The following is an 18,869-nucleotide window of genomic DNA, read 5'->3' as shown; positions in this document are numbered from 1 at the left end:
TGGAATATTATTGATGATTAATTTATTTCAGTGTTTCCATTATAAAATTCCGCAAGGATAGTAACACACAAAACGGCATTGCTAAATAAGCTTGCTGTTCAATGTACAACATCCAAACAAATCAAAGAAGAAAAATAGTTTACTGGAAACTAAGTTTGGTGAGATAAGAGTTTGGAATACATCTCAATGTGCATAAGAAGACAAATTTTTAAGCTGTGTTGTTGAATTAAAATAGATATTTGATATTCTAATATATTGAAATGCACCTGTAGTATTCCGTACAGCAGGAGCACCAGCAACTTCATATTTTATTAAAAGTTGTGACCCTTGAAGTTTAAATGATGTCCAGGGGGGAACAAAAAACAACATTTTGCTAAATAAAAGTGTGGCTGGTGTGACACAACAATTTTCTTTCCATTTTATTCTGTGGGGACTCATTACTATTGCTAGCTCAGAAGGGGGTGATTATATTCTCCTCTAAAACATTTGCACTAAAATAACAGGATACATGATATTGTTCATAAAAAGATTTCATTTCAGCCATTTTGCTTTATAAATAATAACAATTATAAAAAAGAGAGTGAACAAAGTGAACGAACACAAGCTGTATTTTGCTGATTAAAGCAGGAACGAAAAGCTGTTTGATTACCCACTTTCAGATCTGAACCATTTTAGTTTGAGTCAATCTTACTGCATCTTTTCATGATATGATAGAGGCAAAACAAGGGAAACTGTTATTTTCTTACACTCAAAGCACGGTAAAAAGAAAAATATATATTTTAACAAATTAAATCTAAGAATTCCTTTAGCATGACTTGTACTCGGTTTGACCTCCCTAAGAAAACTGCTTCCTTTTGAAACACCCACATAGTGAAATCAGAAGATATTGCAGCATCGGTTGCATAAGTTCTTTTTAGTTTTTAATGAGCCATAGCTTGCTAGATGTAATCACCCCCAGTTTCTGTAGCCTTTTTGCAAGATAATAAACAAAAAAACTAACGGTCACTGTGTAACCTTGTGTGTCGTCCGGCTGGAGATGGACTGTGTTCCCTGGGAAGCCAAAGTTCCCATGAGTGCAATCTTTCTGGAATAAGTGCTTTTAGCGCTTGCAAAGATTCGTCTTTCCCGTATTTTGCATGAAGTTTCATAATTGGAACATCCTGATTAACTTAAACGTCTTAATTTTAGTTAGGGGCATAACAGTAAATGAAGCATAATGCTAATGCATTTCAAACTTTTCTGATTTTCTTTTGTTTTTCTTTGTTTTTTTCAAAATTATTAAACTTTATTGTATTATATCACATCCTAATGAAGTGCAATAAAGTCTGTGGATTCAGCTTGACACTAAGTGAAAAAGTTCAAGAGGTTAAAGTAATTCCCAAAGCACTGTAAATTGATTTTTGCATGCAACTTGTGCAGATTCGATTGGTGGTCAAACATCTATCACAGGTCTGATCTACTTCAACCCTACAAAAAAAAAAAAATAAGGTATGACATAAAAGAAAAATAAACTGTGAGGAAAAGTTACTGTAACACAAGAACGTAGGCCCCATTGACCCAATCTTGTCTTTGCCTCCAAATTTGTTTCTGACTCTCCCTGATGGGTAGAAACAGAATATCCAGGGATCAATATAAGGTCAGCGTGAAATGTGAACTTTGAGGATAATTAGTTCAGTGACGGCCTTATTGACCAAATTCTACATTTTGCCTGCTGTGAGGAGCATTTACAATAAAGTAAAAATGGTGTTGTAGAGAAAATAAAAGGAAGGGAAGCAAAGCTATCAAATGTACAACGTTCTATTAAGGGAGTTTCTGTTTGCCTGCCTCAGAGTGTGACTGTGTGTCAAAGCATTTGACCGTTTAGTGCCATCTGACCTAAGTGCATACAGTTTTTTTCTTCTTTTTTTTGTCAACATGTACCTGATGTAACATATTTCTCCCCAAGGCCTCAATTCAATTTCAGATCCATTGAGTTTATTGTGGACCTTAAGGTATGACATAAAAAGAAGAAAAGGATGAACAAAGATGTAAAGGGAAGTGTAAAAGCAGCCAAGAGCAAAAAAAAATCCAACAAAAACAGAGAATTCCTTATGCATTAAATACAAACAGAGAGAATGAATGTGTCATTGTAAATGGGCCAAATCACTAAATGGTGCTGTGTAAAATTAATGAATTTGAGGACCTACGTGATAGTGTTGGTCAACTGAAACTTTCACAACTGAAACACACGCGTCGTCATGTTCCAGTTTCGCGATTGTCTCATTCTCACTGTCTCTTTCCTTTATGATATCCCACCCAACCCCACCACCCCCTCTGCCCCAAACCCCTCCCTGTTTTCTACCTCCAGGGAAGCTGGCACAGAAAACTGGGGCACAGAAGGCTGCCAAACGCTAGCATCAAACACTGTCCACACCAAATGCCTCTGCAGCAGGATATCCACCTACGCCGTGTTAGCGCAGCAAGCTAAAGACCCGGTAAGTCGCCTGTACATAGCCTGAATGCTGGACTTTGAATGAGGCTAATAAGGCCACCATTACCAGGGGTCGTATCAAGTTTTTGGTGCTAGAGATGTTGATTTTGCAGATTTTCCAACAAGAGAGATTTTCTTACAGGCATATGGCAGAGTGCTGCGAAAATGACTTGCAGGTTTTGATGCAATGTCACTGTCTTCTGGCAAGAAAGCTGGTGCAGTTTGAACCGTGCTGTCTGTTTTGGATTTTTTTTGTTTTTTTTCACACTCCTGCATGTGGTGCCATTTTTATCATTATGTTACATGTGTTGATGCTGCCATTCTGGTACATTGTACTACTTCTTTTTGAGTGCAAACTTAATAAAGGTCAGGTTGTTCTTTGTTGAGTGATTCCCCTGTGACAAGAGAGAGGAAAGGCGTCAAACAAAAAGACCTCAAGACGTTTTCATGTATCAGGATGTGATTCTTTTTGCCTGTAGCACCTGCACCGGTGTTTCTATTAACCCTTTAACTGCCATGAGGATGCCGGAGTCCTCATTGACCTGCATGTGACAGTATTTGGGGTGAGAGTTGAAGGGTTAATAGTCTGTGTGGCTGGAGATTATACTTGAAATGCTTAAAAAAGCTCTATAAGATGTTAGGGGTAATGCATGCTCCCTTTTTGGAAATTGTCATTTGAATACTCAACAGCTCTACTTTTGTCTTAACTATATCACAGTGTGCCGTTACCTCATTTAGCTTAAAATTACCTATTATTCCTACATTTTACCCCCATAGTGCCTGGTCCTATTTTTCCTAGATGTCATCTGTTGCTCCTTACCTGCTGTTTGAATATATGTCACATCTCTTCTGTTCTTATGTAAGCGTGGGAAGGTAAGCCAACATGCATAACATGATCTACTTACTGTATTTCATTCAAAATTAACTGTTGGTAACTGTGTAACTGAAATGTCCCTTGCAGCTTGCCAAAATCTTTAAATTGACTTCCCTTAATAAAAGTGATGGACTGACTTTTAGCTTCCACATCATGATGGTCCATCTTTTCTTTTTTTCTTTTTTTTAGACTAATTATATTTCCAAGTGGCCAGCTGTGTCTGTTGATTACCAGTTGTAGTACCCTCTGAATTGCTTTCTTCACAGCTTTTGGTTAAGCATAAATTAAGTTAATAATAATTTTTTGGATTTTAGATGAATTATATCTTTAGAAAGTACAGAATCAGCCCTTTTGAAAGTTTCAAATGATCTATTTTTAGCAACTGACTCCAGTGATTGAGTTGTCCTTTTGCCTGTAGCTGCTTTTGACACAGTGGATCATAGGAATGATCTGTTTCCATGTCTGGATCGTGGAAAAGCTTTGGATGGATGTGAACTTCTTTGAGTTCATTGGGGGAAAAAAAGAGAGAGCGTTTCGATGGTGTTTGGAAGCTATACTGAGACCCCTATGTTGATGTTGGTGCCCTGACCCAATGTGCCAGCCCAGAAACAAACCCATATGTCAAAGCGGATGCTGGTCTAAAGTAAAAAAAATAAAAACAAAATCACATCGGAGCAGCTGCCTTAGTCCAAGTCTTCCTTCATTTTAGGGAACTCTCGAAAATAAAACCAATTCTTTCTCAGCAGTATTTGCGAGCTGTAATCCACGCCTTTGTTGCTACTCAGCCCGGATTACTGCAACACACTTTATAAAGGAATCAGTGGTTCCTGTATCTCTCAGCTTTCGATGGTGCAGACTGCTGCTGCACGTTTTTTAGCTGCACAAAAGTTTGATCACATTTGTTCCATTTTTACCTCCCTGCACTCATATGTATATATTTTAGGATTCATTTGAAATGTGTACATCTGTTTTTAAAGCTTTTAATGGCTTTGTGCCGCCTATCTGCCTGAACTGCTACATTCCCCCCATCAGGTGGTAGAGGGTCAGGGCTGTATAACTGTATGCTTCTATAGAATGCTGCAAACTGAAAACTTTGTCACTTTCTCCAGCATTTCCTTCAAACAGTAGGGATGATAAGTCATTCGATTTAGACAGTTACAGCTTTAAGCTTTAAAACCATGGTGTGAATTGATGCCAGTACTAGCTCATGTATTTTCTTGTGTTTCAAAAATGCTTCATTTAACTTGTGGCTGTGACATTTCCTCTATAAATCCTACAGTGACTGAGTTAAAAAAAAGAACAAAAAATGGTGCAGGCAGATAAAAATTGGCAAATGAGGGTCTTTTCTCAGTGTGTGCAGATTTTTTGTTTCAAAAAGAATTAAAAAAAAAAAAGAGCCAGCAAGGCAGATGCTTTGTAAGCACTGCAGGGTAATTCTGTGCGTCTCAGGAAAAGGAGAATTTGGGCGGAGGAACTCTTTAGCACGCTAGCAGGGTAGTCTGATTTTTAGGTAGCAGATAGCTAACAGACACAAATAAAAGAGAAATTGCATGCTGGTTGCACGCAGTGGTTCTGCACCGCCAGCCACTGTTGTCCAGATGAAGAGCTCTGCATTTACGTGTACATCAATCCACCCCCACCCTCTCAACCCTCCTGTGTGACCTTTTCAGCTCAGTACAGTGCTTCAGTACAGGACTCTTTGGCAATGTGCTTAGACTGTTTAATTTTTCAAAACACATCACCTTGCTTTTTAGGCAGTTGACCAACACTTTTACTGTTATCGGCCACGGCCGGCCGCTGTTTGCTCAATGGAAGCTTTATATCCCTCCTAACGGCGTCGTACTTTACCAAGATTCAGCCAAACGGAAGACATGCAGAGTTTGCAACTGACTGAAAGCATTTTGCAGCAAAATGAGCTCAATAGTAGTCAACCCTTCTTTCTTGCGAAGGTAATGCCTGGGTTGTTGTGCATTTACTTGCGCTTTTACCTCCAGGTCTGTCACAACAAACAATAAGTCAATTAATCGCAAGAAAAAATTAAAATTAACCCAATAATTTCCATTTGCTTGATTTATCGTTTTTCTCTTTTTCTCTCTCTCTTTTTACCAAAAACTGAACGACATAGGCATTCAGGCTGGTGATTTGGTCTCAACTATTTCTTTGTTTTTGAAAGACAATTTTGCTTACAGAGACTCCATCATTTATTGTTTCTATTGTTTTCATAATTTATCTTGGATATTCCAAATGTCTTCTGGTTCCGGTATTTAAATGTTTATTAGAATTTAAAGTTTATTGATATTTGAGAATGTGTTCTTGCATTTTTATTCCATTATTACCATTAAATGACTTCAAAATGGTCTCAAAACAACAATTTTATTGTTTATCGCAATAAGTTTTGGGACAATTTATCGTCCAGCAAAGTTTGTTGTTGTGACAGGCCTAGTTGCCTGGCTGAAGGATGCGTTGTACAAATCTCGTTTGGAACCTTTCTGGATAGAACTTTTCCAAGTTTTGGTAAATTGGTCCCTCTGAATAGCTTTTTGGTATAAATGTGTGCAATTGTTGATGTCTGTCTTTATAACTCTCTGGCAAGCTATCCAGGATGTATCCTGCCTCTCGCCCAAAGGCAACTGGGCTAGGCTCCAGCCAAGCAACCGTGCAGATTATTAAGTGGTTAGAGAGAATAGACAAATAAACGGTGTTAGATAAATTCAATGCACTACACCTAAACTTTATGCTTTTCTCTCTTCTTTTAAGTTTTATAAGGTCTTAACATTACAGCCTTAATGGTGATTATAAAACAGGAGTTCATATTTATAGTGTGTTTTCCCATGCAAAAACATGATACCGCAGGTTTATAACAAAACTAAGCTTGGTGTAGACTAGGTAGAGCAGACTCCAGGAGTTAGCTTACATGGTGCAGCACCTAATGTGTCCCCCCCTTCCACAAGCTTAGCGTGCCTCCCGTTTAGGCTAGTGGGAGGGATTTTGTCTCCCTGCTGGTCTTCAAACGGTCAAAATCTCTCGTTAAGGGTTTTGGAGAGCTGCTGCTGAATGGGAGGGCCAGGAATCTGCCTCCCCCCTATTGCTATCCTGAAGTGGGCTAAGCATCTTGGAGAATGAATGGATATTTTCAACCTCTTCACAGCAGGGAACAACAGTTCCCTTTGGGATCCCGTGGTGATGGATATGGCTGTGAGCGAGTAACATTTAGCTTATTCATATGCTGATTCTTGTTTTGCAAGAACAAATGAATATTTTCCCCACAACTTACTCTCAGTCATGCAAAACACGGATGCACAGAGCAGTGTGTGTAGTGAATGATGTCATTCGTTACATTGCATCATTTTGCTTTGATAGCAGTTGAACACACCACCAAAGTTAAAAGCCTCAGCGGAAGATTAAATTCAGATCAGGGCACCAACTGTGATTAGTGTTTAGGGGGCTTTACATCAACTGTGATAAAAACGTAATTGTGGTTTTCTTTGTTTGTTTTTTTTTCAATACTATCCCAAAATATTTTAATTGAAATAGATATTTCAAACTGAATTGGGCAGCTCTACTGTTCTTGTGATCAGAGTTCAATGACTTCCATTTCTTAAAAGCATTATTTTTGCATGGTAAAAAAAATAAATAAATAAATAAAAAGAATGTCCTGCAGTATATTAAGTGCAAGTTTTTTCAAGTAAACGTTAGTTTCCAAAAGGTAATGCTTAAATTTAGCATTTATTATTCCTTGGTAAACTTTTCTAGTTATACATTGTTTCCTGCAAAGTTAAAGATGATCAAAAAAGGTAGGTCTATCTTCTTTTTTGTTACAACAACTTAGGCTTCTTTCTCTTAAAGTATGATGTGCAGCATTCAACTAGCTGTTTTTAAGATGCAACCTTCTGTCATTGTTAAGAAAATACATACATCTTTTACAAACTAGTGAATTAAACCAAGACCTCAGAAATGCTCTCTTAATATGTTTGGCTGGCTGTGACTCACAATGAAGACCTCTACTTTAGTTTTGCTTTTTTTAAAGTCCTACATCTAAAGGAATTTGGTATATTTAGTTCTGTCATGGGTAACTTTCAAGGTTATACTTTTTCTACGAAGCCCTTTCTCTGCATTATTTAAAAAAAATGCTTTCTTCCAGGTGTTTTTTTTTTTTGTATTTTTTAATTAGCTTTCTTAAAATTTTACTAAATTTATAACCTAGGTTTTTCAAGCGATAACATGAATCAAGAGATCACTGCTTTGTAAAACTGTGAAAAATAAGTATATATTTTCTTTTACTTTTTATGAAAATATTTTTATATTGTAGTCTAAATGAAATAGGTGGCATTTTTAATTGTCCTTAATAAGATTTTAACAAAAAAACCTGAATAATACTGTTTCTCCTACCATTTAAATTTGTTTTTAAAATATCTGGTTAAATCGACTTCAGACTACTGGAATATATGAAATGTAGATTTTCAGTCCATTTACTGCAAAGATAGCACTTAGATCTGTCTACAGAGAATATGCCAGGAAGGTTCCAAATGATTCGTCACGCAATGTAATAATAGATAAACCCTAACATATATCCTCTTGATCCGTTCTGTTGGAGGAAGAGTAATAGGAACTTTAGAATCATCGTTACTGTCTCTGTGAAGAGCATTATCATGACAAAAAACAATGGTGCAGGCTCTGTCAGGCGTAGCCGCCTTCTGATGTTTCAGCACATTCCCATTTTTTAGGCTATTGTGTAAAAGAAGAATGGCGGGGAGAGTTGTGCTACTGAAGTGGCAACATGAAAGGCAACATCATTCATGTTGATGCCAGAATTGGATTCCGAAGGGACCGATGCTGTAACTTAGCATTTGCACCTCAAACATTTGTACGTCAGGAACTCGTCAGTTGGAGTCCAGCTCCTAAAAGAAATAGTCCATGAGCCAGGACACTGCATACCGCTTTTCATCTGTGAATTTGTGAACGTGATTAGTCGTACTTTGCTTGGTCAGTAAGACTGCATAAATTGAAAAACTTGATTTAGTATTTCATCCAAGGTTGTTCCGTTAAGCTAACAGTTGGCTTGCTCATGTATCTCAGCTAAATCCATGTCACATCCCTTAAGCTGTGACATCCTCCTTGTAGTGAATTGATGAGTGTCCCCATTTTCATGAAAAGGTGAATGTAGTGGTTTGTACCATAGATTAATAAAAGACAGAGGCTTGGCATTGTGGCTCATCTTTTTCCCCGGAGGTCTGTTTGGAATATTTCAACTCCAAACATAATATATTATTGATTGAATTAAGTCAACGCAGCAACAGTAGTGCATCTGCTAAAGAATGCTTTATGTTCTGAGTATACAGCAACTACATGCCCTTGTGGTAAGCAAGTAATGTTATTAATTTCTCTAAATCATTTGGCAGAATTTTCCAAATTTAAGCAATTCATTATCATCAGTTATTATCTGACCTGCAGTAGATAAGTTCTCATAATGTTTTTGTTTCAAATTTTGCTAAATTTGCACTTAATTATGATGGTAAATGTGACTTTTTGTCACTTGTCATACCAATAATGGACTACAATTTAGGATTGAGAAAGGCTGAGGCAGCAGGGTAGCGGGACTGAGAAACACTGCCACCTGCATGTGGGAGATGGTAATCTCTTAAACCTAATGTTTTTCACAAAAAATTGCAATAAACCTACAATTATGCTTTAGCATGAAAAAACGAGGGGGTTTGTTGATTTTTACGTGAATGTTCACGATTGCTGAGTCACTTCTACCTGGAGGAACTTGTTTTTACACCAGCTAACAAGGCACTGCGTATCTCCTTATCACCCTGCCGCAGAAAGGTAAGAAGTACAAAGATGATGATTTTCCATTTCTGACTTGGCACTGAGGATGAAAGACTGGCTATGTGAGAGAAAACCTCATGTATACAGCTGACCAAGTGAGACAGACATTTCTGCTGGATTGTAGGAGGTTATTATTCCCTTCTGCTCTACTCCTTGAATGGCTCCGTTCCTTTTTCATTGAGTGTTAAGAAGGTCGAAGTCAGGTGATGCCCTCAAGTCGAGTAACTGCTGTTATTCATTACTTGGTCCCTCAGAGTTTGAATTACTTTTGAGAGGCCTGAAACCTATTACAGCACATTAATTCCTATATTATGGGGCAACATGATGGCAGTGACCTATATGATGAACAGGTCATTCCAAGCGACATTTGTGCTTCCTGTGACTTCTCGTCCAGATGAACAGTACTGACTTTTCCTTTGGAAAGTGGGCTGGGAGGAAAAGTGCATTGACTTCTGTGGTATGTGTGGAATCAATGAGGAGTGTGGGGACCATTAGTGAGTCCTCACTCAGCCCCCAGTACAACCATTAGACCCAGTTCAGAGGGCCTAAAGGTATGGGTCAGTGTTTTTTTGTCGATGGCTCTCAGCCAGAGGCTCCTGTTACTGAAGCTGAGTGCACTTTGTTGGTGTAGCAGAGATTGGATTCTGGAAAATGGGTGTTGGTGAATTAACTCTTTCATGCATTGTGTTCATTACAGTGGACCGTTTTTTTTTTCTTTTTCTTTTTTTTTTTTTGTACATGAGTCCATGTTGATGTTACGTTTGCATATAAGCCGCCTCCATAGACTCAGCTGTTCCAACAATACCACTGACTGAACAACCATTGGAAGCGCAAAATCAACATCTCCCAGCTAACCTGGCTTAGTGTCGGACCAAAATGCTAATTCCTCACGACTGAAATTCCTACCCTGCAGATTAAACATAGCAGCAGCATAATTTAACAACTTTGGACTAACATAATTGATAAAATGGACTTGATGTTGAGAGGACATGTGTAAACTAACTTGGACATTATGCATCAATAAATGTTTGCTGACATTTTGAGCATTAGGGTAACACTTTTTTTCTTGAACTTGCTTCAACAACTGTTAGGCTGTTGAGGTCTGGACTTGCCCACATCTGTGGGATGTAGTGACTACTAAGCTGAGGATTTGTGAGAGAGCAATGCATCCTGGATGCCCTGAAAATGCTTAGGAAGTGAGAAAAGCTGGGGAAGGAAGCTTCAACATCAGTAAAAAAGAAAACAATGTTTTAGAAACCTGCACCAGTGGTCCATCAAACTCTTTCATGGATCCACATTTTTGCTAATTTTGCACCTTCTTATTTTATAATCATGTTCACTGAACTCAGTGGAGGAGTTGTGAGGATCGAGATCTGTCCCGTTGTCTCTTATGCCGGGTGGGGCTTGGGGGGAGAGGGTGCAGCAGGTGCACATTCTGCTGCATGTTGGCGCGCAAGACGTAACAGACAGCATCCGGTTTAGGATTTTCAAAGTAAAAGCTCCTCCAGACTCAATATGTAGAACGGGCATATTTAATTATTTCTTGGTACTTGGTACCGGTCCGTGGCCCAGTGGTTGGGGACCACTGATTTAAAACACAAAACATACGGGATATAAACTTGCATCAAACCTTTTTGCAAATAGTTTTATTGTTTGTCAGCCAACGTCTGAGCTGGAAGTAGCTGAAGTGAGTAAACAGACCGGAGTTTTATTTTTTGTTTTGTTTTGTTCGTTTTGCAGAGGTAGCCCTGTTGGAGCTACCTCGCTAACCTCGTTAGCTGTTGTTTGCTACTGGTTGTGTGAAAATTCCTCTGGTTCTGCTTTCAACTGAAGGGAATGACTAAAATATGGAATGTGCTTATTTTATTCACAGTGACATTCTATAGTATTGTGGTTAAAGCATTAACAACATGCCTTGTTACTTACCTACTTCCCTTCGGACTGAGAGCCACCATACTGTTGTCCCCATTGTGTCCCACTGAGTTAGATGAGCATATTCTATCCCTTTCACTTAGATTTCCATTCTCTTTAGCACATTGTTGCTGAAAAATTGCATTTATATGAATTATTAGATTTTTAAAATGTAAACTTTTACTTAACTTTGGATAACATTTTTTTTTTTTTGTATTTTGAAAAACAAAGATTTTGCAACTTACAAAAAAGTGAATTAATAATATAGTATGGTAAATGTGAACAACTTTATTGCAAGTAATTTGATAACTAATTTATGGATTATGGCTAGAAAAGCTTTGTAAAAATTATATTATTCTTTTGGTCCTGTCTGTTGACATGTCAGGTTTTTTTGGGGGGGGGCGGATCCTGGATTTTTCCTGAGGTGGATACCCCCTTCGGCTTTGATGGCGAGCCTTCCCACCTGGACTTAGAGGAAAAAATATGGATTCCTTCCTTTTCAATTTGGAGTCCTGCTGCACCCTGCAGTGTGGTAGGCCTCTATCACTCACATCATCTATGTCAGGGGTCTCAAACTCCAGTCCTCGAGGGCCGCTGTCCTACAGTTTTTAGATGTGCCACAGCTACAAAACACTGGGATGAAATGGTTTAATTTCCTCCTCCTTGTGTAGATCAGTTCTCCAGAGCCTTGCTAATGACCTAATTATTCTATTCAGGTGTGGTGCAGCAGAGTTCTAAAAGTTGCAGGACAGCGGCCCTTGAGGACTGGAGTTTGAGACCCCTGATCTATGTTTAAGACCACTGAGTGACATTTTTTCACTGTTGTCCTTTCATCCTGGGAATCTTTGGACTGTGCCATTCGAACAGGCTTTTTTTTTATTAGGGACATTATAACGAACTGCTGTGTTGGAAATTCTCCTCGTGTGAATGGTGTTTAAGTTGAACTTGAATTGAAACTGAATTTGATTCATCTTTTTTACTATCGTGGTTTAGAACTCAGGTTGCAGGGTGCCCCAAAAGATTTAAAATGGAGACCTAGAACTGTGCCAAGTATTATCTCCTAAGTCATTTGGGCTTACAAATGGTTTTATAACCCATCCTGACTAATAAATGTCGATGACTTTTGTTTTTGGGTTTTTTTGTATTTTTTTACAAAATCGTCTTTAGATTGAAACATGATGTTTTGTCAGATTAGAAATGTTTGATTGTCTGTCTGATTGTACAGGGAGTAAAAGAGAAGTTGAACTAAACTTTCCAAAGAATTTGATAATTAAATCAGGATTTGACAAGGCAGCTTTTCCATTTTCACAGTCCGTTTGGACAGCCTGTTCTTCTTAGTAAATGGAATTGTGATTTGAGAAATGCTTTTTGTTCTTATGCAGATGATCTTTTTCTGAACTAACACATCCACATTTGATAACAAAATAAAAAAAATAAAAAAAAGACATTTTTGAGCGGGCAAAACTCTTTTCACAGTCCTAAATTTAACACAAGTTTTATACACGTTTTCCAACTACTTTGGCATGTGATAAACCATTTATAATCTAATCAGTAGGGCTATCATAGTTCATATATGAAAGGGCTAACAGTGAATTAAAATAGAGAAGCAATTTCCTGACATGTAGTTCAGCTGTCCATTGACACACATATGAAGGCCTAGAAGCATGTGTGCAAGTCGCAAAGCACCAAAGGGGAAAAAAAAATGCAGAGAAACACACATTCATATGTGGTGTCCAGGCTGCTGGAGCAGATCTGAGTATCAGCTGCCCAGCTCTGACAGCTTATCCCGGGCCACAGCGCTGGGGACAAGGGGGGGCGAGGATTAACCTCCATGTTTAATAGAAAAAGGAGGAGGTGGCAGGGCGAGGGAGAGCGAGATGGAGGGATTTAGAAGCAGTGGTGCTATTACAGGCCGTTTACAGTGAAGTGAAGGATAGCCAGTTAATCCTGTTTACTTTCTATAGCCGCTGAGGTTTCCACACGTGTATCTGCGCGTACACCGTGCTGCGTGTTGCTTTTGGACCATTGCTTTCAGACACCAGGCGGGTTTTCACATCAGAGAAACGGAAGGCAGAAGAGGGATTGATTGAGTTAGGTCATGAAAAGATACAATAGACTGAGCCACTTAATTCTTAAAGTGACCAGTGGGAATACAAACCCTTGAGATGCAGGCTGGCTTTCACAGTACTCATTGAGGGCGGGGGGTGGGGGGGGGGGGGGAGGGATCATGAGATTTGGACTTTGGAGGAAGTACTTCTTTTTGAAAAGTCAGTTGTTAGCAGAGCCAATAAACCACCTTATACTTCTTCTGCTTCAGTGTTGCAATGTTTACTTGGAATATAATTATACCTGGAAGTAATTCACTCAGATTTGTTCTCATAACTGGGGGATTTGTAGCTCATGTGCTCACTCAGACATATAACTGGAAATGTTAGTGAAAAGGTCAGTGGTGTAAGCAGCACCTGAGACCTCAGTTCAGTCGCTGTAGATGAGCGCACAAACACACCAACTCAGAGGAGACAAACACCCCATTCAGAGCAGAGAGGACAGGAAAGATCATTTATTTATTAACCAATTACTGCATCAAAGTATTTTTCTCTCAGGCCTGCCGTCTTTGTTCTGTACGGGCTTTCTCGAAGCTTTTCTCATACACCTGCCAAACTAACTGCTTTTCAGTGCAATAATTCTCGAAATGGTCATTTCTACCGGGAATGAGCTCAAATCTGTTTCGCCTCGCTATCATTCGGTTGCTCAGAGTTCCCCTAATCAGAATGGATACATTTTAGAGCTCACTCTATTATTTAGACTATTAATGGCCATTGTTCCCAATCTGATGGCAGAGAGGGATGACTGAGGCCCCGCAAGATGGCAGCTCATATTTTAACTTATTAAAATCGGAGACGGCACCGAGAACGAAAACAAAGGCCCGCTCCAAATGAAGCTACTTCTACAAGGTTAAAGCTGGCAAAGATCTTGCACTTGTCAACAATAATTAAAGGAGAAGGCATTCAAAAGTTTCTGAAAGATTCTGGATGGAACTGGATTAGAATCACTGAATGCTTTATTGCATTAATTAAAGGTTAGGCAAGTTGAGAGCAGAAATAATCAGGGGAAAAAAGGTGATCGGTGTTTCTCAGTCTTAAAATGAGCAAAGTTTGAGGTTTGGTGTGTCGCTTGTTTTAATCTTGAAAAATAAAGTTTCATTTTCCCTGGAGTATTTTGGTCTTTTTAAAGACAAAGTGCATTTGAAAAAATAAAAATAAAAATTTAAAAATATACTTGTATATATATTTGGCTATAGAGCTCTGTTCAAAGAAATTACGGACAAAATATGATATACGTTTTGATAAATTTGAATAAAAATACCACGTCTGTAAGGTATTAATGTTATTTACATCAGTTAAATTTATACATAACATGAGGTTAATTTCTTTCATTTAATGAAAAATCCTATTTATACAAGTGCAGAAATAGCAAAGAAAATTATTGCATCAACATTTTCTACATTTATTTATTTACTTAATATTAATAGAGGCTAAAATAAAAAATGTCCTTTTTATTTGCAAAGTTCTGCAGTTATCCATCCATCTGTTTTCTGTTCACCCTTGTCCCTTAGAGGGGTCGGGGGGGTTGCTGGTGTCAATCTCCAGCTACGTTCTGGGCGAGAGGCGGGGTTCACCCTGGACAGGTCCCCAGTCTGTCGCAAAGTTCTGCAGTTATCAAAAACAAATAATCTTACCAAAGTAGAAACATGTCATGTTTCTGTGAGTCTGTAGAAAGATAAATACATTCCTAGAGTGAGTCAAACAGATTTTTAATAAATGTTCATATTGTAAAACTAACTGAAACTGGAAATGTTCGTATCTGTGGGATACAATGCTGGATTGGTGGATATTTCCTGTCTCGTTTCTGTTCTTTCAATTATAGAGGTTCTGTGTTATGACACTAAATAAAGTTGCAATGGTTGAAACATCTGACAGTTTCAAGGCGCCCCATCAGCTTCAGCCTGTCAATCCGCTCCAAGTCTGCCAGAAGTGATGCAAACTTTTGGATTATGCGACAGGCTGTCGTTCATAAAATGGCATGAAGATGATATATTCCTGTGCTTCTTCAGGCATCTTTTTTTCTTTTTTTATATTCTCTCAGCATACTCACAATGTTCCTTGGCTTCCAGGAATTGTTAGTCTGCAGAAGCAGGGATAGACGTAACAACAACGTCTTGAAAACGTAGATGTTCATCAAAGCTTCAGACTTACTTCTTAGAAAAACACGCATATAACAGTGATTTCTGCCATTCCTTAAAAGAATACCTGGGGTCCTGGCTTTCTGAAGAGACTAAACTGTTTGTGGGACACAATTTTAGGGGCAATGTTTAGGCTTTTCAACAGTATTTATTGCCCAGAAGCATTCTAATCAGAAGTATATGAAAAAGAAAAATCTCATTTCTGTTGAGATTTAATAGATTGAAAATTCAGATGTATACAGTCTGAAGAAAATTTAAAATGTCCCTGTCTCAGTAAAATCAGAGAAAACTTTGAATACAAGCAGTAACCACTGCACACTTCTGTTTTGAATAGAATGAATGGAGCCTCCAATAATAAGTCTACTTTTCTTTTAAATTCTCAGTAGTCGGTTATAGATTTCTGTGATATCAAGTGTGAAACAGGTTCTTTGAATATGCCTTTGAAATATGAGGTTTGAATAAGGTAGATTTTTGTTTGTGGTGGATCATTTCTTTTAATACGGCTCTCAATGTTTTGAATTAGTGTGCTGCTCTAAAATCGCTGTTGACTTATTTTTCCTCTTTTGGCAGATCCTGCAGCACTTCCATTTAAAATATAATCTTTAAAGAGCCAAGACACTATGGAATACTAATAAAAATCCTAGGCCTCTGGTAGAGAAACATCACAGAACCTCGGTTATATAAATATTTTTCAAATTATTGCCCTGTCAGATGTGGTCATGTTTAGGGACGTATCGTCTCTTGTAGAGATTTCTTATCCGAAGAAATTCAAAGTTTATGCCTTTATTGTTTTTCTTTTACCCTTTTGAAGGGCTCTGAAGAAAATTGGCATATGTGTCAAATCATCTTCATAACCTCAGGAGATATTACCGAAATAGATAAAGTTTCGATTAAGCTTATTTTACAGGAATGAATTGGAGTGGTGGAGTATCAGTGATTTTATTTTATTTTTTTTTTGTAACCTACTCTTTCTAATATCCGACTTTTTCCCCTCCGAATAAATGTGCTCAAATTAAATATTGTGTTTTGAAAGGGGTGATTTTGTTCATGAACTATAATATGTTTGTTTTTGGGGGGTTTTTTGTTGGATTTTTTTAATGTAGTGCTGCCGTTAAGCTGTAGTTTTCTACACTTGAATATAGAAATACTCCTCTGTGTGATGCCTGATGCGGACTTTGTGATGCATGTGGCAAAGACGCAGATAGACTCTGGATTCGAGTTGTCTAGGGCGCATCCCCATTGAGGGTGCATTAACAGGTGCACTGACGTGTAAGACATGCTGATGGAGTATTGAGGAAGAAAGATGAGTAACCTAGAGAGACAGAGAAGGAAACGGAGAGGTTGGTACGGCGGAATGGGTGGGAAAGAAGAGAGGGGAAGTCTCAGAGAAGGAGAGATAAGTAGGTTAAACTTCCTGAGCTGAAAATAGCTATCTTTTCCATCAAATGGCATCCAAGCTGCCCAGGGGGAACTGGCCGGATACAGCAAAACCTCAACACTCTCGCACTAATCTGTAGTCACTATGTTTCACGGTCATACATTCTGACCAGCAGCAATGTATTATCACAGTTTCCTTTAAGGGCATAACATTTGTGTGGCAGAAAGTAGCCCCAGGGCTTCAGGGTTTGTGTGGGCAATCTGTTTCCATTTATTTACTTTTTTTGCATCATCACACATCTCATTTTTGATGTACAATTTATGCATGCCAGTTTGAAGTTGCAACCAAAGAACTATGAGGACTTCTAAGATCATCTCCTAATGTGCTTTGAATTCAGTAAAGTGTAGCATCTCAGAAATGCAAATGTGTTAAAAAAAGGGGATCTTTAAGCATATTTAAGCGCTTCCTTAAAAATTGATCTATACTCCTTGAATTTTTCTTGTATTTACTACAAATGCTAATGTCTTTCTGTGCTTTTTTTGATAAAACAACTGAAAGTAGTGAAGAATTGTGAAGTGAAAAGAAAGTAATTCATGTTTTGAACTTTTTAAAAAAAAATTAAATTTCTTGCTCAATGAAAATCTTAACAGTTTAGCGCGCCTATGTTTTCTGCCACGCTGTGTGAGTACTTTGTAGAACCACCCTTCACGGTAGTTTCAAGCCCCAGATTATCCTTTGGACTGGTGTCTGAACTTTGTCTGGGACATGTCAACACATTAACATGCTATGATCAACCTTTTTCACTTTAGCCTGGATTGAATGTTTAGAGTTGTTGTTCTACTGGAACATGAACCTCCCTCACAGTCCTATAAGTACTTTGTGTGCTTGGAGTGGGTTTTGTCCCAGTATTTATTTACCCAATCTAATGTTATTTCTAACCAACTTCCTTAGTCCTACTGAAGAAAAGCATCCCCACAGCATGATGTAGGTAGCACTGTGTCTCACCATGTTTTAAAGAGGTGTGCAATGTTTTATATCACATCTTTACATTTAGAGCAAAAATGTTTGTTTTGGTCTCATCTGACCAAAGTATCTTCTAGAGCATGTTTGTTCGGTCTATATGGTTTATCCTGTTTCCAAACGATGAAAAGGACATAATGGATTCTTGTAATGACTTCTTTTAGGCAGTTTTCCATAAAGGTCGGGTTTGTGCAGTGCATGGCAAATAGATATCCCTGTAACAGATTTTCTCACCCGAGCTATTGATCTCTGCAGCTTCTCTAGAGTATTCATGCATCTCTGACACGATTCTGCTTTCCTTCCGCAGCCTGTCAGTTTAGGTGGACGACCATGTCTTGGTATGCCATACTTTTCCGTTTTCAAATGTTGAATTAAATTCATTTGGAATATTCAGAGTTTGGTATTTTCTTTTATAGCCCTGCTTTAAACCTTTCCATAACATTATCATTGGCCTCTGTAGTGTATTCTTTGGTCTTCATAATGCTGCCTAAGGAGGATACTGGAATTATGACATTCAAATATTTTTTTTTTCTTTGACTACATATGCAGTAAATTTTTTACACCGTTTTCCAAATTATTATGCAAATTTTATTTAAATGTCATAAAGATAACATTTTTTATTGTGCTATTAAATGTATAGATGGTATTGTGTGTCAAGGCTCTTTGAGTCACTATAATTAATTTCAGAGATCTGGGTTGATTGGTTTGTCTGGTGAGCTCAATTAAAGGAAATCTACTTAAGAAGGATGTTCCACATTATTAAGCAGGCCACAGGTTTCAAGCAATATGGGAAAGAGAAAGAAACTCTCTGCTGAGAAAAATCATCAGACAGAGTAGTGCCGTATGACAAGATATAAAACCATTAGATATTTAACGAAAACTGAAGCATTAGGGTACTGTGAAGAGATTTGTGGCTGATTCAGAACAAAGATTGGTTTGTACAAATAAAGGCATAATGAGTAAGGTTTCTGTTAGACAAATTTATTGGATTAAGAGACCAACTGTTAAAATACCCTTACAAAGCAGCAAACAGTTATTTGAAGCTGCTGGTGCCTCTGGAACCTCAAGGTGGAGGATCCTCCAGAGGCTTGCGGTGCATGAAGCTACTATTGGGCCCCTAACCAGAGCTCACAAGCAGAAACGG

At 38.1% G+C, this 18,869-nt stretch overlaps 1 protein-coding gene across 2 annotated transcripts in view; it reads left to right on the top strand.

Annotated features, from left to right (window-relative positions):
* The window catches only part of adgrb2 (adhesion G protein-coupled receptor B2), a 227,120-nt gene that overhangs the window by 144,834 nt on the left and 63,417 nt on the right, over positions 1-18,869 (top strand). For both annotated transcript variants that reach the window (XM_044138723.1, XM_044138722.1), the window contains one exon: positions 2,348-2,474. In XM_044138723.1, coding sequence (XP_043994658.1) covers positions 2,348-2,474 — 127 coding nt within the window. The remainder of the gene's footprint in view (positions 1-2,347; positions 2,475-18,869) is intronic.

This window comes from Gambusia affinis, linkage group LG14, assembly GCF_019740435.1.
Source record: "Gambusia affinis linkage group LG14, SWU_Gaff_1.0, whole genome shotgun sequence".
Taxonomy (NCBI): Eukaryota; Metazoa; Chordata; class Actinopteri; order Cyprinodontiformes; family Poeciliidae; genus Gambusia; species Gambusia affinis.
This window is presented reverse-complemented; position numbering and strand designations above follow the sequence as displayed.